The sequence below is a fragment of the Rattus norvegicus genome, chromosome 3, assembly GCF_036323735.1.
Source record: "Rattus norvegicus strain BN/NHsdMcwi chromosome 3, GRCr8, whole genome shotgun sequence".
Lineage (NCBI taxonomy): Eukaryota > Metazoa > Chordata > Mammalia > Rodentia > Muridae > Rattus > Rattus norvegicus.
In genome coordinates, this window is record NC_086021.1 from 176,097,965 (window position 1) to 176,122,043 (window position 24,079).

The following is a 24,079-nucleotide window of genomic DNA, read 5'->3' on the forward strand; positions in this document are numbered from 1 at the left end:
GTCATTCATACCAATTTGGACATCTTAGGCTGGGTGAGGGCACTTCCTATGGACAAGACCTGAGGAGCAGTGCAGGGCCTGGACCTTCCTGTGGTCGCGGCCAAGCAGTTTTCTTGTGGAAGTTGTGGATAGCTTACAAGATGGTCTCTCTCTCTCTCCTTTGTGTTCCCATGTTGGTTGTCTTCCACATTGAGTCTTCTGGGGGTGACCCAGCTTTGTCAGGTTTGGATCTAAGTGCCTTGTCCTGCTAACCATCTCGCAGCCCATGGGGTTTTCTCTTGGTGCTTGGTAGGTTTCCATTTTTATTTTTATGTACATCTGCATGATAGAAGAGGGCATCAAATCCCATCATAGATGGCTATAAGCCATTAGGTAGTTGCTGGGAACTGAACCCAAGACCTTGGGAAGAGCAGCCATTGCTGAACCATCTCTCCAGCCCTCCCCCCCCCCTTTTTAAAAATAATTAAATGTCGGTAGACGAGTGTGTACGTGTAGAGCTCAGAGTCTAATGCTGCGCTTGACTCTTACGGTGCGGCCATGTTGTTTTGGTCTATCAGTTAGCTTTAGTGACTTTCATCTTAGAGCTGTGCATGCTGTGCGTGGAGCTCAGAAGACAGCTTAGGGAACTGTATCATGTCCACTTGGTATATTTTATTGCATTTTAATTATAGCACACCACAGCATGTGCGCGTTCTCTTACCATTCAAATCCTCAGAATCGGCTCAGGTTGTCAGGCTTGGCTGCGAGTCCCTTCACTCCTTTGGGGGTCACATACTTAGGGTTCACAGCAGTGAAGTAGCAACAAAGAGATTTTACATTGGAGGTCACCACAACATGAAAACCGTATTAAAGGGCTCCGTTGGGATACCAAGGTAGTTCTGTATGGTGAAGAATGGACTCTGGGATGGGTGCTGCTCAGTGGTAGACATTTTTTGGACATGAATGCATATTGAATGCTCGGCCAATACCCTTTACATGCCAAACCCCCTTTAAAAGTGAATCCAGACTAATCTTAAATCAGCCAGCCAGTCCAAGTTGGCCACTCCCTCACGACACTTTTCAGTTGCGCTCAATTGGAAAAAGACTTTCTTAGTAGCTGTTTATTGATCAATAGTTTAATATAAAGAGATTTTAGATCTTCAGATTTTTGCCCAGACAGAATCACAAGCATTACAAATATTCTCTTCTTTTAAAAAAAGGTGGGGAAGGGGATGAACCAGAAGGAGATTGATCTAGAAGTAGTGACATTTGAAAATAAATTAACAAAAAAAATTTAGTATTCTCATTTATTGGTGACAAAGACTAAGTTTCCTTATATTCCATGGGTGAAAAGGTCCAGCTAAACCCCGAGTGGGAGCAGCAGGGTTGCACTCAGAGCCACAATGCTCCACACCAGGCCGGCAGACCTTCCTGCCTCTGTGCACACTAGCACAGCACCAGGAAACCTGTCGCCCTTCCCTACGTGGAGGCTGGGATTGACTGTATTGGGCCCTCCAGGGACACCAGCCCATAGTCTTCTGGGCCCACAGGTAATGTCCTGTAGTGTGTAGAAAAAGCCACCTTGAGCAATACTCCCTCAAGTGACCTCCCACTGGCAATCTGTTACAATGGGTGACAACCTCTCCCGTTGACAATCTGTTATAACTGGTAAAGGTCAGGCTCACTTTTAAGTATGCTGCTTAAAAATAAAGTTAAAAAGGACCAAATCTTTTGATCTCCTAAAGTTTAAAAGTCCTAAGCTGTCCAATTTATACAAGGGGTTGGGAGTCAAGGATTCTTGTGGTTAAGTCCAGAACTGCCAGCCGAGCCAGAGGCACAGAATGCATCACCAAACAGGGCTGTGGTCTTTGCCAGTTACATAGCTGGATAGCATCTGTCTCAGACTAGTTTCTAAACTGCTAGGTAAGTAGATGCAACTGAGAAACTGAAATGAAAATTACATAGTGTCATCTCAACCAAAGGGAATAATGGAACTAACAGGCATCCATCACTGTTGAAGAGAAAGCAGTGGTTACGGTGGGTGCTACGTGTGGCAGAGTTGCGTCAGTCATGTAGGAAGCACTGGTTTTTCTCTGGTGCGTTTAGCTCCGGGGCCGCTGTAAGGCCTCTCTGGTGTGGCTGTCCCGGTTTTCCAAAGAATCTGAAGAAGCCAGCGTGAGAGTTGGCCACGCTCTCCGTTTCTCTGTCACGAGGCAAAAATAAAAGCTGGAGACACTGGAGCTGCTGGTCTCCTGGTGGATGGCGGAGCACAGCGTCACCAGCAGCCCAGCCCAACCAAGGCCACCACCTGCAGTTCCTTTTCTTCTTTGCCACATTTTTTTATCCACCATGTCTTGGCCCACTGGAGTTATCAGAAATTCCAAATTTTCAAAGCAGTTCTCAGTATTTTCGGTATATATGTTGGGTTTTATAATGGTTCATGGCCAGAATAGGTTCAGCACCTCCCGCACCTTTAAGAAAGAAAAATGACAATGGCAGACATTGAAATGAAAGCTAATCTCCAAAATGCAGCTTGCAAACACCCAAGGCCCTATGTATGGGAACTGATAACATCATCCTAGAAAATGCTGGTACTCGGTGAAAGCAAGTGTTGTGTCTGAGGAAGAAAGTGACAGTGGTGGCTGTGACTAAAATCTGACACTGATGTACGTGCAGATAAAGCACCAATGCACGTAACATTTAACCACAGCTCCGTGGATAACAGTGGGTGAAGAGGTGGCTGCTCCTGTCCACATCTACTAACCCTGCCTTTCAATGGATCCCCGCTCACCCACACTGGCACTGCCTTCTCTCTCTCTCTCTCTCTCTCTCTCTCTCTCTCTCTCTCTCTCTCTCTCTCTCTCTCTCTCTCTGTGTGTGTGTGTGTGTGTGTGTACACTGGCACTGCCTTCTCTCTCTCTCTCTCTCTCTCTCTCTCTCTCTCTCTCTCTCTCTCTCTCTCTCTCTGTGTGTGTGTGTGTGTGTGTGTGTGTGTGTGTGTGTGTGTGTTCACTCACGCTGAAACTGGTCCGTTTCCTGTCCTTGGCATCTCTGTGCTCTGTTGGTCCAACTCAGACAGCAGCTTTAAGATGTTCAGTGCAGCCTAGAAAGATGGATGGAAGGAAGAGTCAAACCACAGGGAACAGACTGGCCTCATGCCGAAAACTCCAGCAAATGGGTGGCAACTTCTTCCCAATGAAATGTTTGAATCCTGCTCAACATAAAACTCCCACGCTTCCCATCCAGTGAACACCAAAGCTCAAGTGTGCTGATTCCTCCTTGTGTTGAACACAACACCCCAAAGGTGGCTGCCAGAATAGAGCAGAAGTGAGGAATCAGACCAGTTGACCGGGTTCCAGGAGAACCATGTCCCTCTCTGAGGCCACTAACACTGAACAAGTACGTGTGCCAGCTCCTGAGTGAGAACTCAGCACCTCCCGGGCCCACATACCATATCATGACAGGACTCCACATCCTTGCCGATGCCATGGCTGACGAGAGGTGGCTGTGAAGAGCAGTTGATGAGAGATACACACTCGTTCTTGTTGTTCTTGGGGAAGTCTTTGTATTCAACCTAAGGAAAACAGCACATCCCCTGCATGTGGGCCCGAGCCTAGAATCTGCAGAAGCCTGTTCTCTCCTCCTCTTCCTAAGGAAACATGTCTTCTCTCCCTTCAGCCCTGGCCTACTTTGCCCCCCACACACCTCCTGGGTGTGTTCATGGCATGTGTGTGGACACTGAGGACAACTTGCTAGAGTTGGTTCTTTTCCACTAATCAAACTACGATTGTTGGGCTTGGAGATAGACACCTTTACATGATAAGCCACCTTCTCATCCTAGACCTTCTTGCACAGAACCACACGGTACACTCAAACTCGTGGACAATCACAAAAACCTTTTCTAGTTTCTGTGGTGCTGAGAGCAGAACACAGGCAGGGTCTTGCACACACTCTACAGGCAACTCTGCAGAAAGAACCTGACCTGACCACACTGTAAGGGTCATCTGAGGCACAAAGGTGACCACGCGAAAGCCAACAGTTACCTGGAATCCCTGGGCTCTGGAAAGGTAGTACAGTTGCTCAGAGGGTCTTGTGCGAGGTCCATGGGGTACATGTCCTGAAGAGATGTTACTCTTTAAAATGGTCTCGGCTGTGGGCGAGGTGCCCCCGTACAACAATTCTCGGGCTATCATGGCAGTTACCGTGGCCTTGGCAGGATTTGGAGCTGCCCTGGCGAAATCTTTGGTATGGTGTCCTTGACTAACCCCGACAGCCTGGGCAACCTCTGGCACCATGGGGAGGATCCCGGCTGGCAGCTGCTGATGGCTAAGATAGGGCATCCTGAACTCATCCTCTTTATTACCTGCAGGGACACAGGCCACCGGTCACCCTCACCACCCCAGAAGACAGAGCCACTCTTACCACCACCATCACAGCACACACAGGAAGGCAGCCACTACCAGTGCTTCAGAAAACTCAACACAAGAACCATACAAACACAGACCACACTGGTTCAACTGACGAGAAAGAGGGCCAAACTTACTGGTTCCATTTTCATCCCCAGGGCTAGGTTCAAAAAATGTTACTTTCCTTCCATCTCCTGGTTTCTTTACTGGAGTCTTAAGAAAGAAAAATGGCAGTGAGCACAGACAAGCACGGAAGCGCTAGGGTCTGGAGAATACCACAACCCCCGCTGTATAAACTCTCATGCTTCCCCGTGGCAGCATCTACTTAGAACAGATCCTGAATGCGGTGTGGGCTTGAAAGTGTTCAGCATGTTGGGAAAATAGGGTCTGTACTGGTGCTGAGCAGAAACACCTACGTAACTATCCAAAAACAGTGCTCCCACAGAGAACACGGAGGTATCTAATGCTGTCAGGCACAGGGAGGGTGCTTATGAGTACTCTACACGGTTCAGGAATGGGAAATCTGGAAGGCAAACCAAGGTCTGCAAACTCCATATGCAGTGGCTGGGTCCCAGGTACTGACTTCCGAGGCAGTGGGATTTATTTATTGGTTGTGAAACTGGCAGAGCTCAAAAGAGGCTCACGCCTACTTTAGAAGACCCCAACATGACAACAGCTGAGCCAGCAATGGCTCAGTTTCCCGCTGACCACTCTGCAGAGTGAGTTCTCAAAGTGGAGTAATATTCAACTCAGAATTCACACAAGGATCCTAAATCTGATCTATAGATTTGGCCTATGCTATCTTGTCCCAGAAAAAGCAAAGCCGATTCAAAGCTAGGTCACGCGGACCCTTTTAGGCACAAGTGACAGTCATTTTAGCCATTCCAATCCCAACCACCCATCAGAAGCAGAGACCAGGACCTCCTGAAATGCACACCCAGCCCATAGTGACACTGAACAGGAGACTTAACCGTTAGGACGGCTCCCAGGACATGGTGGACTGCACAGACAGGAAACTCCTCCTGCAAACACTAATCTCAATTGGAGGAACCCCAGGGGCAGGCTGCTTACTGCAGGGAAGATGAAGCCTTGCCCCAGGCTTGCCCATGCAGGAAGCTAGGCCACCTGGCAGAGAGTCCCAGCAGTCACCTTCTCTTCTGATTTGAGTGCTGGCTTGGCAGGCTGCGCCTGGGGGACTTTGAACCCCAGGATCTCCAGCATGTTCTCAGCAGCATTGCGCTTGGCCACCTTCTTATTGGTACCTGCTCCTTCTGCGGTGTGATGCCCAACCTTCACCTGTATAAACCAGAGACCTATGACTGAACCATCTGTGAAAACATGACAGGAACCACGGTGCTACCCAAAGTCCCAGGGATGACTTTGCTGAACAGGATGGCAAAAGGGCTTTGTGTTTCTGATTTTGAACCACTATTGCTGTGATGGCCACACTCAAGTTAGAGATGTTTAAAACTAATTTTAAAGAGTTTTTTTTTTAAGTTAAAAAAAAAAAAACCAAAAACCTATTGTATGGAAAATGTGTGCCCCGACCCTTTCCATCAGTGTATTTATAAAGATAGGCATGTATGTCTCCAGATAGAACCACAGTGGTGCTCTCCTCCACAGCACTCTCCTGAGGGCTGGCTGTGGGCAAACTCCAGCACATTCATTAAAGCTGTTTCTGATGACAGCTATCTGGCTGCTAAAATCAACATCTCTGTGCCAAAACACTGAAAGGGTAATAGGAAACCTTCCTGGCCCAGTAAGAATGGCCCAGACCAGCCACTTCAGGCAAACTGACTCTGGTCCAACTTACTCTCACAGAGTGGATGTCACTACGTAGAGCAGGCTACCCTCGAACGCACAGAGATCCATCTGCCTCCACAGAGCTGAGAGATTAAGTGCAAGCACCACCGAGCCCAGCTAACTGCAGCTCTACCAGAGTATGAGCCATCAGGGACGGACAGAGTCAGGGAAGGGCGGGCTGCCCACGGCTCCCCCAGCTCACCTGCATCACAAACTCCCTGCGACGTGGAAGACCTCGTTCTGTAAGGAGCATGTACTCCGGCTCCTTCTCCTTTTTTGCCTGCTGGATCTGTGCCAGTCTGCTAATAGGATTCATCCCTTGGCCATAGTCGGGGGCAGTCTGTAGCTGAAAAACAAACAGAGCAGAGACAATGTTCTGGTCCTCACAGAACACGACAGGAGACAGAGACTTAGTGTTGGTGTAATGGCTCAGAATCAAAACCTGTTCAAAACTAAATCACGTTGAGATGCTCTTTGGGTCTTAGAAAACACCCTTAGCATTTCATTGTGAGAGGGAGGCACCAAAATGGTATCTTTATAGGAAACGGACATTGATGCTAAAACTCCCTCAAAACTTGCTCAAGAAGACTCGCAGTTTCTTCAGCGAATTCTTCCAGGATCCCCAGAGACAACAAAAGCTGTGCATGCTCCATCAATTGCTTATACAACAGTTGGTGTTTGCCTGTGACCTCTGTCACTCCTTGCGTGCTGCAGCTGACTCCACGTAACTGGGGACACTAATGTACTGGGACTGCCACGTGAAGAGCTGTAGGACCACACTGCTTGGGCAAGAATGACAAAGTTGGGGTTGGGGATTTAGCTCAGTGGTAGAGCGCTTGCCTAGGAAGCGCAAGGCCCTGGGTTCGGTCCCCAGCTCCGAAAAAAAGAACAAAAAAAAAAAAAAAAAGAATGACAAAGTTGCTGAATCTACCTGGGGACCAGGCCTACCTAGTTTCTCAATCACTAAAACCCAGAAACCACTTAAAGCTTTTGTAAAGCCCTCAATCTGAAGATGTGTCTCAGTGGTCAAGGGCTTAGCCAGCACGCCTGAGGCCGTCTTCCAATCCCCAGTAGCAAATACAAAACAATATTATGAATGAAAAACCCTTCAGGTGAGAGTGGGGGAAGAAGGATTGCAAGCCTCTGAGAACACTAGTAGTTCCTTCCCTGTGGCATCTGTCAGAAATGATGGAGGTGATTTTCACGACACAGCAGATGAAAAAGGAGTGGCTGGCTGAGGTCCTGTCCCTTTCTAGTGCTGAAAAGGGGCCAACTTTTTCCACTTTGTTTTGAATAGATTTATTTTTATCTTCTATGTGCGAGTGTTTTGTCTGCATGCACCACATGTGCTCAAGGATCAGGGAGGTAAAAAGGCGTCAGAGCCCCCAGAACTGGTGTTCTAGATGGTTGAGAACCACCATGCAGGAACCCAGAACTGAACCCAGGTCCTCTGCTAGAGCTGTCAGTGCTTTTAACTGCTGAGCCACCTCTCCAGTCCTCAAGGGTCAATGCTGTTTTATTATTATTGTTGTTGTTATTAATAGATCCATTAAGTTTCATTCAAATTCCAAGTCTTCGGAATAGTCTTTGTGGGCCCTGCAGTGCTGCTTCCACCTTGACCCCTAAGCTAAGGTGGCTCAAGAAAGCCCCACCCCTTCCACACAGACCAACAGCTGTGATGCCCAACCCCAGAGGAAGCTGACACCTGGACAAGTTTCTCCTCAACCCACTCAGTGGCTCATTTTTCCTCAGCATGTAGCTCCTGTGTGCTATCTGTACATACCCACTGTGTGCTATCTATCTGTATACACCCACTGTGTGCTATCTCTCTGTACACACCCACTGTGTGCTATCTCTCTGTACACACCCACTGTGTGCTATGTGCTATCTCTCTGTACACACCCACTGTGTGCTATCTCTCTGTACACACCCACTGTGTGCTATCTCTCTGTACATACCCACTGTGTCTGTCCCAAGTGGTGCTGAGCAGCTTCTGCCCCAACCATGGCAGCGGGCTGGCTCTCCCTGCCTGTGGGTTTTCTGGGGAGGCTCTCACCTTGCAGGTGGGCTGACTTTTCTTCTTGATTCTGGGCTTCACTCGCTCCACAGCAGGTAGAGGTGGCAGCCTCCTTAGCTGCTCCAGCACGGCCCTTGCCGCATTCTTCTTGGAGATCTTCTTGCTTTTCCCTTCTCCTTCCCCTACAAACTCCCCAACTGAAACCCTGGTCACAAAGTTCTTCATGTGTGGCGGGCCACTCTCCCGGGCCACCTGTGTCAGAGGGAAAGACTGAGTGAAAGCGTGACGAACACTTGTTGAAAGTGGCAGAGCACACTGCCTGGCACACTCACTTCAAATAAACATGGAGGCTCTAAGGGCCACTGTGAGCACATGAGGGTCAGAGGCGAGGGAAGGACAGGTTTAGTCACAGCACAGCCGCAGCTCACACTCAGGCAACTGTCGTACCTTCCAGCCATAAAGATGACACTGACTGCCAGACCCTGGGAATGAGGGTCTCCTCAAAAGATCCCACACTCAGGAGGAGAAACTCCTGCAAGCACATCTGCCGGAGAACCCTAAACCACTGCATAAAGCAGAAGGACAGCGCCCTCACCAGACAGAGGCATCCACCACACTCTGAGACGTGCATCCTGAATCTGCTCCCTCAGAATGAGAGCCATTAACAAACCTTCAAACACACAAGGCCCATGACAAACACAGGCCAGGGATGGCCCAGATGAGAAGTGACCGGAAAGGCAGAACTGAAAGGAAGGCCCTGAGCCCCATGGCAGAAAGGCGAAGATTCACAACAGCAGCGGGCAAAGTGCAGGCTGAGCACGTTTGTGAGACACCATACACAGCAGCGCTCGGCCTCCTGTAGGAACGGCTGGTCTGGGCAATCTCTGCAGTCACATGACTGCTCCAATCACAGGAATGTGGGTGTCACATCTATGAGATGGTCAAGCAACTGGTCACAGTGTAAGCCACCATTGAAGTCTCATACTCTCCCACCAGTTTTGAAGGACACATTCACTGTCCTGCTTTAGGCTCTTTTGTCAATTTGACATTTTTAAAAATAAAATAAATTGAAAAACTGTCCAAAAACCAAAGTATGTCAAAGAAACAGCTGTTGAGGTGAGAGGAGCGCAGAGGACCTCACTCACCCTTGCCCTGCCCTGCAGACCCTAGCAGGCAAATGTCCACAACAGCATGGTCCGTATCCTCAAATCAAACATGGACACTGTTGGCTCACTGCGTCCTCACAGCCCAGCCCCTCAGCAGTGGTGCCACCACCTACGCACACCTAGGCTCCACCATGCTAAATGTGAAATATGACTTAAGCCGTCTTGGTGTGAATATGTTGGAGCCAGCAAATTCTGCTCTCCTATTAAACACCTAACTCAGATTCCTGAGAGACAGACTGACACAAAGCCTGGCCGGAAATTAACTACTGTGTTTGTTTATTCAACAGTGCGTGCTTCCTGGGAAGCTAGCATGGGCCAGGCCATATGCCACACGCAACAGAGAAGGTAGGTCCCACATCCATCTAACAATGGATGTGGCTATGACGCTTCTGACTTGACAGTCACTCAGCGGGAATACTTACAGGGGCGCCATATACAGATGAACCACATTACGACCTCATGTGATCATTTGAATGCAAATGTCCCCACGGTCCCAGGCACTGGAACACAAGGTCTGGGCAGGGCAAGGATATACTAAGGAAGTATATTACAGTGGACGACACTGAGAGCACAGAGCCCCATTCCAGTTCCACCTCAGCTGTCTCAGGTTCATCGTTGAAGACACACGCTCTCAGCAGCCTGCTCTTCCAGCCACAAGCCCACTCGCCGCCATGATGGACCCGTGCTCCCTGGAAGCATTAGCCCAAACAAACTCCCACCTCTAAGTTGCTTCAGTTACTGTGTTTCACACAATCAAGAGAAAAGGAATGCATCTTACAAGCCATCCCTAGGGGGCGCCCTAACAATTTCTTGGTGGCTGGAAGAGAAGTCTCTGGAATGCTGCCTATTTATTCCTAAAAGCAGGTGTCACAGTGGAGGAGGAAGGGAGGCAGCAGGCACTCTGGCTCCCAGGGGCCACCAGAACAATCAGCTCTGAAAAGAGACTCAGGCAGGGCAAACGATTTGCATCAACAGCTGACAAACTTAACAGGAACCCAGAGCTGGTCCTGAGCAGAGACTAGGGGAGCCAGGCACCCTCTCCTAATCTAGCCCATCTTCTCGCTAGTCTCTAAAGTGGTGTCCTCCTCATGTCAGACCCTAAGGGCGGGCAGTGCCTGGGAGAGTCTGGATACAGCTCTCACCCAGCTTCCACCCAGCAACATGCCGTCATTAGGTGTGATGTCTCCCCTCCACCCCAGCCGGTCACGTAGGACCTCCACAACAGGAGGCAGGAAAGAGGACCAGGAGGATCTAGTTCATAAAGCAGGGGACAAGGACAGTCGTCACACAGGCAAGCACAGCGCTCCATCCTACATTTGTCCCACAGTGGTGAGCATTGCCAGGTCTTAGGACAAAGTCACCCCACCTGGCTATGGATGGAGGGTGAATGGGTGGGTTTGGCAGGAAAAGCATGCATTTTCTGAAGTACTATATAAGTAAAGAATTAAAATATTAAGATAACAGGCTAAGATAGGAAACAACGAATGTCAGGCACACAGTGGGGTGAAGAGCCTGCCGACCCTGAGTCTGACCCACATAGACAATCCAGTATGGTGTCACACTGTGTTTTCAGTAATGGGGAGGTGAAGACAGGATCACTGGGCTCACCAGCCAGCAGAGCTAAATTGGGGACCCCAAGACACCAATAAGAGACCTCGCTTCAGAGAAAGGAGGAGGACTAATGCCAGGGCTTGTGGGTAAAGCCATCGCTGTGCAGGCTTGACAAGCTGTTTGACCCTGGAACTCGTGTGAGGAGAGCGCGCTCCACAGTTGCTCTGACCCTGCAGGTGTGCTGCAGCACAGTGGTTCACGCAGTGATCATTCGTGTCTTAAAAAACAACTTTTTAGGCTGGAGAGATGACTCAGTGGTTAAGAGCACCGACTGCTCTTCCTGAGGTCCTGAGTTCAATTCCCAGCAACCACATGGTGGTTCACAACCATCTGTAATGAGATCTGATGCCCTCTTCTGTGTGCCTGAAGACAGCTACAGTGTGCTCACATGTATTTAAAAAAAACGTTTTGGGGGTTGGGGATTTAGCTCAGTGGTAGAGCGCTTGCCTAGGAAGTGCAAGGCCCTGGGTTCGGTCCCCAGCCCCGAAAAAAAGAACCCAAAAAAAAAAAAAAAAAAAGAACACTAATTGCTCTTCCAGAGGACACAAGTTCAATTCCCAGCACCCACATGGCAACTCACAACCAGCCCCATCTCCAGGGGGGACTCATGGCCCTCAACTGGCCTCTAACTGGCCATGGGACAAACGTATATGCAGGTAAAAGACCCAAAGACAAAATTAAAAAAAGGAATTAGGTTAGGCGTGGTGGCACATGTCTTCAGTCTCAGCACCCAGAGGGAAAGGCAGGCAGCTCTCCATGAGTCCTAGAGCACAGGAAACTTTAAAAAAAAAAAAAAAAAATCCCTCCTCTTTTCTGGTGTATGGGGACTGGTCTGGAACAGAAATGCATTAATTCTGCATTTTGAACAAACAACCCGGAAATTACTATCTTTAGAACAGCAGATCTCTAAAAAATGATTATTAGAGTCGCAAGCTAGGGACAGACACTAAACAATGAGGACACTATGTCCCTTTCAAAAAACCCTCATAGATCCTGGGGCCACTGTGGTGCTCAGTCTCGATTATCAAGTTGACCATATGCCTCTCACCAGCACTTGGAGAAAGTGGCTTGCTGGGGACAGTCCTTTTGGGGTCCATCTTGACCCTGGCCCTTCCTTCTTAACCCTCTCTGCTAATACTAAAAGTCACACTTGACGTGGTTTTCTCCCAGTGCTTTTCCTCCACTGTCTGCTCTGGCACTGCCAGCCCTCTCACAGAAGCCTCTGAAGCTGTTAAATGGAGGCCCCTCCCCTCTAGGCTGTCCCTCTCCAGAGGGTATTTGTCACACAGCAAGTCTGACTGACCCTGCATCTTAAGAGACATAATCTCTGGGAGGTGAAGCTGCTTTCTAGAACAATGGAAGGGACAGGACCTGTGTGCTATGGTGCAGGTGTCAGGGCAAGCAAGATAAGGACAGGACCCGCAGGAAGAAACAGCACATACTGCTCTCCTGAGTGGAAGGCCTGGGCTGTCAGTCTGAAGGGTTGCTTTATGAGTACTACTCAAACCAATATTTAGGGGAAAGCTGATCCCATAATGAATCCTGACAGGATTTGGTAGGGCAATGTTGTATATGTGAAATAGGCTTACCTCAAAATTCACAGGCAAATTCCGCTTCAGCGCAATCTCAAACACTTGGCTTATTTCTGATTTATTAAGGTTTTCTTCTTCTGATTCTCTTCCATTTACCTACAGAAGAGTAATTGTTAATTAAGAGTCAATTTTGAGGAGCTAGAGAGATGGTTTAGTGGTTAAGAGCACTGACTGCTCTTCCTGAGGTCCTGAGTTCAATTCCCAGCAACCACATGGTGGCTCACAACCATCTGTAATGGGATCTGGTGTCATCTTCTGGTGTGTCTGAAGACAGCCACAGTGTACTTATATACATAAAATAAATGAATAAATCTTTTTTTTTTTCCTTTTTCTTTTTTTCGGAGCTGGGGACCGAACCCAGGGCCACTAAGCTAAATCCCCAACCCCAAATGAATAAATCTTAAAAAAAAAAAAAAAAAAAGTCAGTTTTGAGAGCCAGGTATGATGGTGCACACCTTTAATCCCAGCTCTCAGGGGGCAGAGGCAGGCAGTCTGGACTACAGAGTCAATTCCAGGACACCCAGGGTGATATAATTTAGAAAAAAATTTTAAAAAGGAAAAAAAAAAGTTAACTTTCAGTCAAACTATCAACAGTTGGAGGGCTCTGAACACTAACTCTACAGACCTAACAATGAACCAGAGACCAAGGCTACAGATCAAACACCGTCAGAGCACAGCTAGTAAGGCCGCTGGAGTGAAGCAGAGTATCTTGGGTGTGGTAGGCCTGGCTGTGCTTAGGAAGCACCAGTGTGGAAGGAGAGTGAGCTCGGCAGTCTGTGAGCCAGGCAGGCCCAGGGGAGTCGCTCGCTCTGTGGCTGGTGCTCAAGCACACTACAGAGGCCTTGGCACCCATGTTTGTGAGGAATGCCATGGAGCAGAACACCCGACAGCCTTGGCTCATACGGTGCAGCAGGCAAACAGCCAAAGCACAAACCGATACAGCTCCTCAGCCAGGGTAGAGTCCACCTTGGTACCAAGGTTCACCAGTCCTCCTGCCAGGAGGGCCGAGGGCCCAGACCACCTCTCTGAACTGAAAAGATGGATTCTACAAAATTCAACAGACTCAGGAGAGGACAGACCAGCAGCACCAGCAGCACCAGCAGTCCAAGACCTCTCCAGAGCTTCTGGCTTCGCACTGCTGCTTTCTTTTGCCAAATTTGTCAACTTCTATCTCCAGGATTAGCCCTAACGGCAACTCCTGGCTGAACTTGCTAACGGCATGGCAGAACTAGCCAGGCTTCTCTGTGTGGGTCAGTTCATCAGGCTGGCTCGCCCACAGGACTGTAGGCAAACAAGCCATAAAGATCAAATAAGATACCGGAAACAAGCTCTTGGGTACAAATCCATGGACACAATTCAGGCATACGCCAGAATGATCTGTGGATTCCAGACCCATAAGCAATTCTTTCTCCCTCCTCAACAGCGGTGGGCTGCTTTCCCAGCCAGAGCTCCTCCAATGGCCAGCCTCACCAGCATCAGGTGGGCACTACTCGGGGCCTCCTTACTCCCGAATAGGAAGAGCCCTGGCCACCTTTTCTTTCTGTGCTTGCTGCACTGCCCAATCTGGACTCAGACTCTGGTGCTCAAGGAACAGTGCTACCTCAGTCTCCTAAGCAGCTTGGAGTAGAGGGGCACGTCACTCCCTGTCCCTTATGCCTGCTCTTCATTGGCTAGTTTTAAAGCTAGTTTTCTCTCCACCTTAGAGAACTGAAGACCTACAAAAGTTTGGTTTGAAATTTGACTGTTTATGAGGGACCAGACCACCTGGTGTTACCCTTAGGCTACATGTACCCTTGAGACAAGTCTTCTCAGTGGCATGGAGCTGGCCAAACAGCTACCCACAGTCAGCTTAAGAATTACTTACTCTCCAGTCACAGGAAAAAAAACAAAATAAAACAAAAGACCTTAAGATACCTTTCCTACCATGATAGTTTTCAATCACAACTCAAGGCTAATAGCATTAACATTAACCTTCAGCCACAGGAAAAACAAAGGAAACATTCCAAATTCTTCAACACCCCTTTCCAGAAGTGTGCTTTTCCACACTGTGAGGCCCTGGCAGTCACTGGATTACACATGTGCTAGAGTTAGGATGGTGAGTTTAACTAATGTGATCTTTAATAAAAACCACACAGGGCTGGAGAGATGGCTCAGCAGTTAAGAGCACTGTCTGCTCTTCCAGAGGTCCTGAGTTCAAATCCCAGCAACCACATGGTGGCTCACAACCATCTGTAAAGAGATCCGATGCCCTCTTCTGGTGTATCTGAAGACAGTTACTTATATATATATGTACTTATATATATAATGATAAATAAATAAATCTAAAATAAATAAATAAATAAAAACCACACAGAGATAAGCCGCTTCATCTCCTTCCTTTGGCTCTGGGACTGCCTAACCGAGAAACATGATGGAAGCCAGGCTATAGTTTCTGAGAATTCACTTTAAGAACTGGCTTCCATTCCCTATCTATAAAGATTCTCATTCTTGAGATGCCGTCACCAAGCTGTGAGGAAGTTCCAACAGCCCCTGTAAGAGCAACACTACACAGAAACTAAGGTGCCCTGCCAGGGCGAGTCATTGTTCTAGGCCCTGCCAAGCGGGTGAGGTCCTCGTGAGCTGCCTCTGCCAGAACTAAGTGAGCTGCCACATCTATCCCTACTGGAGCTGCAGATCTGAGAGCAAAATGCATGCACCATGTTCTGGGAGAGTGTGCTAGCAAAAGACGGAGAGTATTTCTACAGAAAATGGTGCTGGGCCAAAGGTGACACATTCTCTAATTTAGCACCACAAATCACAGGTTCTAGCTGGAGTGGTGGCTCACAGCTTTGATTTCAACACTCAGGAGGCAAAGGCAGGCAGAGCTCTGTGAGCTAAGGCCAGTTTGGACTACATTCTGAGTTTAGACCAATCAGCAGCTCCAAGAGCATAGGTGTCAGCACTGAAGCAGAATTCTGTCCTTCCCACAACCCCATGTGCTCTTCACTCCCCTGCCAGGGGGTAAAAAGGCCACTCAGCTTCCCTGCTAAGACTGTTAGGGGACACTCTCCAGGCTTACCCAGGAACTGCCAGCAGCAGTGTGGAAGGGAGTGAGGGGTTTCAGGCCCTGCCCACCTTACCTCTAGCCTCTCTGGTAGGGGCTCACTCTGCAGAGTCCTCAGGGCTCGGGCAGTGGCATCATGTTTCACAGGTGGTCTCATCTTTCCCTTCCCATTAAACTGCTGTCCTCCCACGGAGAGCTCAACTTGGTAGAGTAACGGTGGAACTGGAAATGGGTAAAAGTATCTACAAATACAGGGTGGGTTTCAGTCTCCATTTGGTAAGGCAGCCATGCCTTCTTCAGCAAATCCCACTTTTCCTGTACTCTGGCCTTGTCACTGTGTCCATAGCTAGAATTGCTTCCCGGTCAGCAACTACAAAAGCTGCTCTGCCACACTGACCTACAGCTGCCACACGGTGTGAATCAGCAGAGCACTGGAGTCACACTCACAGCAGAGCTCGGAGCTGACAAATGCAATGGACGCTCCATGCTAGGCTACACTGACGGGGCCAGAATGGGCATAGATGCTGCCACCGCAAACTTAGCTTTGCTTCACTTTCTCAAGTCTTCACTTTGCACTTGCACATCGCACAAGGATTACAGGAATTTTTTTTTTTTTTTTTGGTTCTTTTTTTCGGAGCTGGGGACCGAACCCAGGGCCTTGCGCTTCCTAGGCAGGCGCTCTACCACTGAGCTAAATCCCCAACCCCGGATTACAGGAATTTTAAGGGTGAAGTATTTTGGAAATGACCCCCATTTCTGAAATCTTAGCAGCACCAAGTCCAAAAAAGTCTGGTTACTTCTACTTCAAAACCTGCATTTTTGAGCCAGGGGAAGGGAGGAAAATAAAACATCTACTTTCATCACTAATCTGTTCACTCGTATCTCACTCCTGACAGCAAAGGTTTGAACACATGACAAGATCTCATGTAGCCCAGGCTGGCCTGGCTTCTACTTAGCAGCTGATCTTTCTGCTTGCCCCTCTGGAGCACTAGGGATTATAGGCGGTCTACAACCACTTTAGGCTCTGACACTTCTGAGCATTACTCGGTCTCAGTATCTCGAAATGTCAGCAAACACTTTGAGAAACATGTGCTGCAGGGTTCCACAAAGCGAAGGAAACGATGTAGTCTGGCCACGGGCTTGAATGCAGCTGCTTCTGAGGAACCTGCTTGGGCCTCTGCAAAGCCAATAGGCTTCAACAGTTCCCAGCACAGTACCAAAGGCATACCTTAACTCCAGAGGTGAACCTAAGGCAGACCAAGTCATTACTCATGTCACAATTCAGAGATCACTTTAGGGAAAGACCCAAACTATTTCCACCCCAAGTACGTACCTGGGGGGATAGGCACCTCCACGCATGCCATAGCTGTAGGTGGACTGCATCCGAGAGTGGGGGTCCACGGGCTTATACATTGGTTTTCTTTCCAGTTTCACGCACAGTGCATTGAGCTCAATGGTAGAAGCTATACTTTCTGCAACACAAAATCATACAAAGGAGGTTCAGGCCGTGGACATTCAAACATGGTGGTAAGACTCAGAGCCTATTGCCAACAGCAAGCACTCTATCCCTGGACGTCCCTCAGGAAACCCCAGGATCCACAGTGTATAGAATCACAGGGAAAACCTGGGCAAGCTGAGGCAAGCGGATGTCTAGCGGAGGCAAATGAGGACCTGAACACATCCAGATATCTCCAACCTGACAATACGGTGGGGCTGAACCGTGGTCACACATGACAGGAGACCCAGTTTCATTTTCATATACATCAGGAGGCAACTTTTAACTCAGAATTACTGACAAGCGAGTACAGACTAAGGCTGGAGACAGGGCTCAGCAGTAAGAGTACCTGTGTCAAAGCATAAAGACTAGAACTCAGATCCCTGCAGTGACGCAACAAGCCCAGGACCCCACACCTGTCCTCTGCCCCAGCTCTAACAGGAGCGCGGATTCCAAGCTAGCTGAGAAAACATGAGGTCACCTCTAAGGAGTAGGTAGAAAGTTACACGAGAAATCCTGACACTGTCTTCTGGACTCTACATCCGTGTGCACACACACTCACAGAAATAAACACACACTACTCATCTGGTTCTCTTTCCTAGGTCATCCAATTCACAAGTTGTCAACAACCATAAAACAGCCTGAAGAGACTCCTGTCACAGCATTACCCAGTTTTCAAGTAAACCTTTGGGGGTGGGACTAGGTTAGCACTGACTACCCTGCCAGGGGACCAAGGCTCAGCACCTACAAGGCTACCAAAAACTGTAACTCTAGTTCCTCTGGAAGCACCATGCAACAGTGGTAGGCAGGGAAAACACCCATACACATCAGTTAATTAACTAAACATAAGAAAGCACACCCCTTTTAGACCTTCAAGATGACATAGTAAGTTTAAGGCAATTCCTGTCAATCCCACCCTAAATTCTACCCCAGAGACTCCCATGGTAGATGAGGAGCAAGCCTACGAGCTGTCCTCTGCCTCCACAGAGCACTGCACACAAGCACCACGAAGACACAAGGAAGGAACAAATGGATCTTTAAAACAAATTCTTTCACTAGGCCTAGTGGTACAGGCCTACACTCTCAGCACTGGGTAGGCCAGAGTGGAAGGATTACAAATCTGAGAGCGGTCTAAACAGCCTATCTCAAAACAAAAACAGAACAACACTAGCAGTAGCCAGCTTGACACTCATGCTAGGGGCTGGAGAAAAGGACCAATGGATAGGAGCACTAATTGCCCTTCCAGAGGTCCCAGATTTGATTTCCAGAAACCACATGGTGACTCACAACTGCCTACAACTCCAGTTCCAGGATATCTGACACCCTCTTTTGGCCTCTAAGAGCACCAGGTGCACCATACACTGACAAGTGGCACACAGACATACATTCAGGCAAAACAACCATATACACAAAAATAAAAATAAATCTTAAAAAATAAATAAGGGGTTGGGGATTTAGCTCAGTGGTAGAGCGCTTGCCTAGGAAGCGCAAGGCCCTGGGTTCGGTCCCCAGCTCCGAAAAATAAATAAATAAATAAATAAATAAATAAATAAATAAATCTTAAAACAAACACACACACACACACACACACACACACACACACACACACACACACACACACACGGTGCTTCCCTGGTCTACATATCAGTTGAGTGGGCAGGAGAGACACTTTTTGGGTCATTCTATGGAGGGCGACAGATCTGACTCAGAAGACATCTGCCTGTCTTGAGAGAAAGCGGTGCAAGATAGGCCATGGGGCCAACAGGGAGGACCATGCTCTGACATCAGGTTTAAGTGCTGCCTCTTCCTGGCCTCAGGTAACTCGGTCAATCAGTATCCGGGGCAGCCAGCCCTCCTCTCTCACAGTTCTTGTCCGGATACCACAGATCAAAGGCCTGGGCACTGCTGTATGTCAGAAAGGACAAGCACTTTACTTTCTGGCAGTTTTTGTGGCTTCTAGTCACTGTCAACCCTCTGGAGGACAGTAACCTCATGGTTTTTAGTTTTTGCTTTTTGGTGAGTGTGCAGTGTTTTGTAGAACCTCATAGCCCTGTCTGTACTGAACTGTAATGGGATCACCTATTTAGAGACACTGTGTGATCTCAGAAGTCTATAATGAGGTTCTTGTTTTGTCCTATGACAGAATTGTTTCATTTCTCATGTTAATGTGAAAGACATATGCCAAATGATTAGTTGACATGTTTAATTTAATATTTAAATAAAATATTTTTGGGAGAGAGGAAATACAATTCCCTTTTAAATGCCTCGAGGGGGCTGGAGAGATGGCTCAGAGGTTAAGAGCTCTTCCAGACTGCTCTTCCAGAGGTCCTGAGTTCAATTCCCAGCAACTATATGGTAGCTCACAACCACAACCATCTGTAATAGGCATCTGACACCCCCTTCTGAAGTGTCTGAGGAAAGCTACAGAGTATTCATATATGTAAAGTAAAATAAATATTTTTTAAAAAGACATTGTTGGGGTTGGGGATTTAGCTCAGTGGTAGAGCACTTGCCTAGGAAGCGCAAGGCCCTGGGTTCGGTCCCCAGCTCCGAAAAAAAAAGAAAAAAAAAAAAAAAAGAACCAAAAAAAAAATAAAATAAAATAAAAAGACATTGTTTAAATGCCTCTAGGTTAGTTACACAGAGAAAAATTTAAGATAAATAAAATAAATAAAAAATATAAAATTAACTTTATATAATTGGTTGAACTAAATTTAGACCACAAATCAAATTAAAAAGACTATCAATAGGGGCTGGGGATTTAGCTCAGTGGTAGAGCGCTTACCTAGGAAGCACAAGGCCCTGGGTTCGGTCCCCAGCTCCGAAAAAAAAAGAACCAAAAAAAAAAAAAAAAAAAGACTATCAATATGCTTGCATACTCAGGTCAAATGAGCTTTTGTTCTTCTTTATAATAGAATCCCTGTATGTGTCTGTTTTTCTGTGTGTGTGTGTGTGTGTGTGTGTGTGTGTGTGTGTGTGTGTGTGTGTGTAAGTGTGTGAGAGAGAATATCAATTTTATTTTAAAAACAACTCAGGCTGGAGAGATGGCTCAGCGGTTAAGAGCACTGACTGCCCTTCCAGAGGTCCTGAGTTCAAATCCCAGCAACCACATGGTGGCTCACAACTACCTGTAATGAGATCTGATGCATTCTTGTGGTGTGTCTGAAGACAGCTACCGTGTATATAATAAATAAATCTTAAAAAAACAAAAAACAAACAAACAAACAAACAAAAATCCCTCAACTTCCACTCAAGAGGCTGAAGCAGGTAGATCTATAGTTTTGAGGCCAGCTTGGTCTACAGAGCAAGAAACCCTGACTAGAAAAATCAAAAAGAAAAAAGAGCCTCGATTACTTTGAGTAGTAACCCAGACAGTCAGTCTAGAGTAGACTCAGAAGAAAGGCCACCGCGGAGAATCAGAGGCAAAAAAGGGTGGCTGGTGCTGGTTGGACTCACTCCTGATTACCAAGCATTGGGATGACTTTATGCAATCGGGGCTGTAACAAGAGACCCCTGACAAAGGCCTCCGGCAAGGACATCCTAAACACACCTCTTGGTTCCTCCTTCACTTTGGGCCCCTGTCTGAAGCACTATGACCTGCCAGCTTGCAGGTAGACGGTATTTCCTAACCCTTGTTCCTCATCAGGAGACACAAACAATGCTGCTGACTGACAGAGTATAAGCAGTGCTCTGCACTAAATAAAAACTTATGCTTTCTTGACAAATTACACAACCTTACTCAATCTTAAAAAATGTATGCGGACAGCATCTCTGCATGCCTTCTCTGCAGATCATCCGCAGTCAGGACTGCAGTCTGGGATGGCTGAGGGGTATCTGCCATCAGTGCAGGACTTATACTTGGGAAGCCATAACATCATACTAGGCGGCAGGCAAAACACACTTTTGAAAGGAGCCTGTCTTGGTACAGACAGACTGACATACTTCTCCTGTCCCATGCTTTGGGGTATTTCTTTCTCTCCCAGTTGTGGAGCAGCTGTGTGGTACAGTTTAAAACAAATACAAAACAAACAAACCCAGCCTCATCAGCTAGGCTTGCAGACCCCATCTCAAGTGTCAGCTGTACTGCAAACAAGCAGAAACACCTCACAATGGCCTACTGCTGACAGCCAGCCAACATGGACGGACCTTGGGCACTTTTGATGGGCATGGTTTAAGAGGGTTGCTCATCACTTAGAAACCCATTCCTTCGCCTTTCCCTTTATTTTGAGACAATCTCACTATGCTCTCCAGGCACCAACACAAAGAGATACTTGAGATGCAATTATGCTTATCTGTAATGAGGGGTTTTATATGTTTGGGTGTTTGCCAGCATGTATACATACCACGTGTGCCTAGGTGCCCGAAGAGACCAAAGAACATATAGGATTCTCTAGACTGGACCTACAAACAGTTGAGAGAGAGCTGCCATATGGTGGTCGGAACTGAACCTGGGTCCTCTGGGAGAACAGCGACTGCTTTAAACCACAGAGCCATCTCTCCGGTTCCTAATTAGGCCTCTGAGCGCCCTTTGTGTTGGTCTCACCCTGCAGCCAGGCTGTCTAGAGCTCACTGGGATTATAAAACCAAAGCTGCCACAGCCAGGTCAAAGTTCTTCAGCTAGCTAGTTTCCTGTGAGTGGGAACATCTGCTTTCCTCCTCATCTCAAGCAAGCTCTAGTGCCAGACAGTGCACTCATCTAAACTAGGCACCTGCTATCCCCATCTTAGAACTCAGGCTCAACAGAGTCACCTCCTCACTGTCACAGAGCTCTTGAGAAGCTGAGCTGACTCCAAGGGTGACTCACATACCTGCTGGGCTATGAAGTCTTACCAAGATGGTGTTTTTATTATCAATTTTTAGTCAGAAGTTGGTCCTTGCGGCTAGCCAAAATGGTAAGCTCCAGGTTCAGTGAAAGACCTTGTCTCAAAAGCCAAAAATAACAAGATGAAGAGATGATTAAGAATGTGTCTCTTGGGGTTGGGGATTTACCTCAGTGGCAGAGCGCTTGCCTAGGAAGCGCAAGGTCCTGGGTTCGGTCCCCAGCTCCGAAAAAAAGAACAAAAAAAAAAAAAAAAAAAAAAAAAAGGAATGTGTCTCTTGGGCTGGAGGGATGGCTCAGTGGTTAAGAGCACTGGCTGCTCTTCCAGAGATCCTGAGTTCAATTCCCAGCAATCACATGGTGGCTCACAACCATCTGTAATGGGATCCGATGCCCTCTTCTGGTGTGTCTGAAGACAGCTACAGTGTACTCACATACATAAAATAAATAACTCTTTAAAAAAAAAAGCTGTGTCTCTTGCAGAAGACCCCAGTCAGTCTTCAGCACCCACTCCAGCAGCTCACAATGCCCCTAAGTCCAGCATCAGGGCCCAACACATCTGGTCTCCTCAAGCACTCGCTTGTTTACACAAACCTACACACAAACACAGACACTACAGACAAACGGAGACCTGAGTGAGGAAGACACCCACACCACCCTTGGGTTCACGTGGGTTCACACACACAGACACAAAGCTTGATGAAGAGCGATCTCACTCACTCAAGGTTGGAGAGTCACACGTGATATGAGACACAATGGGTTGAATAACTCATTCCTGTCAGATTTGCTGCTGAAGGCCTGTATCAGAAATACATAGCCAAGGGGTTGGGGATTTAGCTCAGTGGTAGAGCACTTGCCTAGCAAGCGCAAGGCCCTGGGTTCGGTTCCCAGCTCTGGGGGAAAAAAAAAAAAAAAAAAACACAGCCAAGCCTGTAATCCCCTCACCCAGGAGATGGAGGCAAGGTCAAAGCAAGCCTTGGCTATAAGCTAAGAACATGAGCGTTCTCTCCCTCTCTCCCTCTCTCCCTCTCTCTCTCTCTCTCTCTCTCTCTCTCTCTCTTAAGTATAGAATAGAATTTAATCAAGGAATGGGGAGGGGAGTTGAGAGGATAGTGGAGACAGAAAGGTACTCGGGGTGGGGGTGGAGGTGTTGAGGCCGGCCATGAGCACGTGGTGAGAGAGGGGGGAGGGGGAGAGAGCGGGAGCAGGAGGGGAAGAGCAAGAGAACAGGAGCTCTTGTCTTTAAAAAGTTACTGGGCACTAGGGGTGGTGAGATGTCTCAGCAGTTAAGAGAACTTGTTGCCCTTCTGGATGGCATAGGTTTGATTCTCAACACCCATGCAGGTCCCAATGACCTGTAAATTCCAGAAGTTTAGGAAGATCTGATGCCCTGTCTGGTCTCTGATGGTACTACATTCATGCGGCATACAACTCATAGGGACACACAAAAACACAAAATAAGATTGGGGTAGGGGTGGGGTTGAGGATTAAAACAGTCTATGTAGCCCTGGCTATCCTGGAATTCACTGACTCCCAAGAGCTGGGATTAAAGAGTAAATTACCACTGCCCCACTTGATATTCCCCTCCCTCTCTCCCTTCCTTCTCCCCCCCCCCCCCGACTTAAATTTTTAACCCCACTTGTGGCGGTGGCAGGCAGATCTCTGAGTTCCAGGCTAGCCTGGTCTACATGATGAATTCCAAGACAGCCAAGGCTACAAAGAGAAACCCTGTCTGGGAAGGAAGGAAGGAAGGAAGGAAGGAAGGAAGGAAGGAAGGAAGGAAGGAAGGAAGGAAGGAAGGAAGGAAGAAAACCAACTGAGTTGGTTCAGTAGGCTACAGGCTACTCCACTTGCTACAAAACCCTGACGGCCTTAGTTTGATCCCAGAACTCAACATGGTAAGAGGAGAGAACCAACTCCCAAAATTATCTCTGCTCTCCACAGGTATGATATGGCAAATGTGCACACCACACACAATAAAAAAGAAACAAATACATAATATAACTCTCATACTATATCCTCTCACACCACTAGAGATGAAGATAAAAGTCAGATATGAAAATATTTGTATATACGCATGAATATATAATAACTTATCAGACACTAAATAGATTGGAGAAACTAATTCAGTGACAACTCAAGCAAGGG

At 47.7% G+C, this 24,079-nt stretch overlaps 1 protein-coding gene across 2 annotated transcripts in view; it reads right to left on the reverse strand.

The window, feature by feature from the left end:
* Window positions 1-1,088: 1,088 nt before the first annotated feature.
* Window positions 1,089-24,079, reverse strand: part of Stau1 (staufen double-stranded RNA binding protein 1) — a 45,895-nt gene continuing 22,904 nt past the window's right edge. Inside the window, exons 2-12 of one of the 2 annotated variants that reach the window (NM_001109907.1) lie at window positions 16,951-17,089; window positions 15,694-15,859; window positions 12,572-12,670; window positions 8,245-8,457; window positions 6,391-6,534; window positions 5,535-5,681; window positions 4,523-4,598; window positions 4,023-4,342; window positions 3,431-3,553; window positions 2,997-3,082; window positions 1,089-2,450 (exon numbers count right to left, since the gene is read on the reverse strand). In NM_001109907.1, coding sequence (NP_001103377.1) covers window positions 2,435-2,450; window positions 2,997-3,082; window positions 3,431-3,553; window positions 4,023-4,342; window positions 4,523-4,598; window positions 5,535-5,681; window positions 6,391-6,534; window positions 8,245-8,457; window positions 12,572-12,670; window positions 15,694-15,859; window positions 16,951-17,030 — 1,470 coding nt within the window. In that variant the 5' untranslated portion in view covers window positions 17,031-17,089 and the 3' untranslated portion in view covers window positions 1,089-2,434. Of the gene's footprint in view, window positions 2,451-2,996; window positions 3,083-3,430; window positions 3,554-4,022; window positions 4,343-4,522; window positions 4,599-5,534; window positions 5,682-6,390; window positions 6,535-8,244; window positions 8,476-12,571; window positions 12,671-15,693; window positions 15,860-16,950; window positions 17,090-24,079 lie in introns of both variants that reach the window. The other variant, NM_053436.2, reaches the window with a different exon arrangement.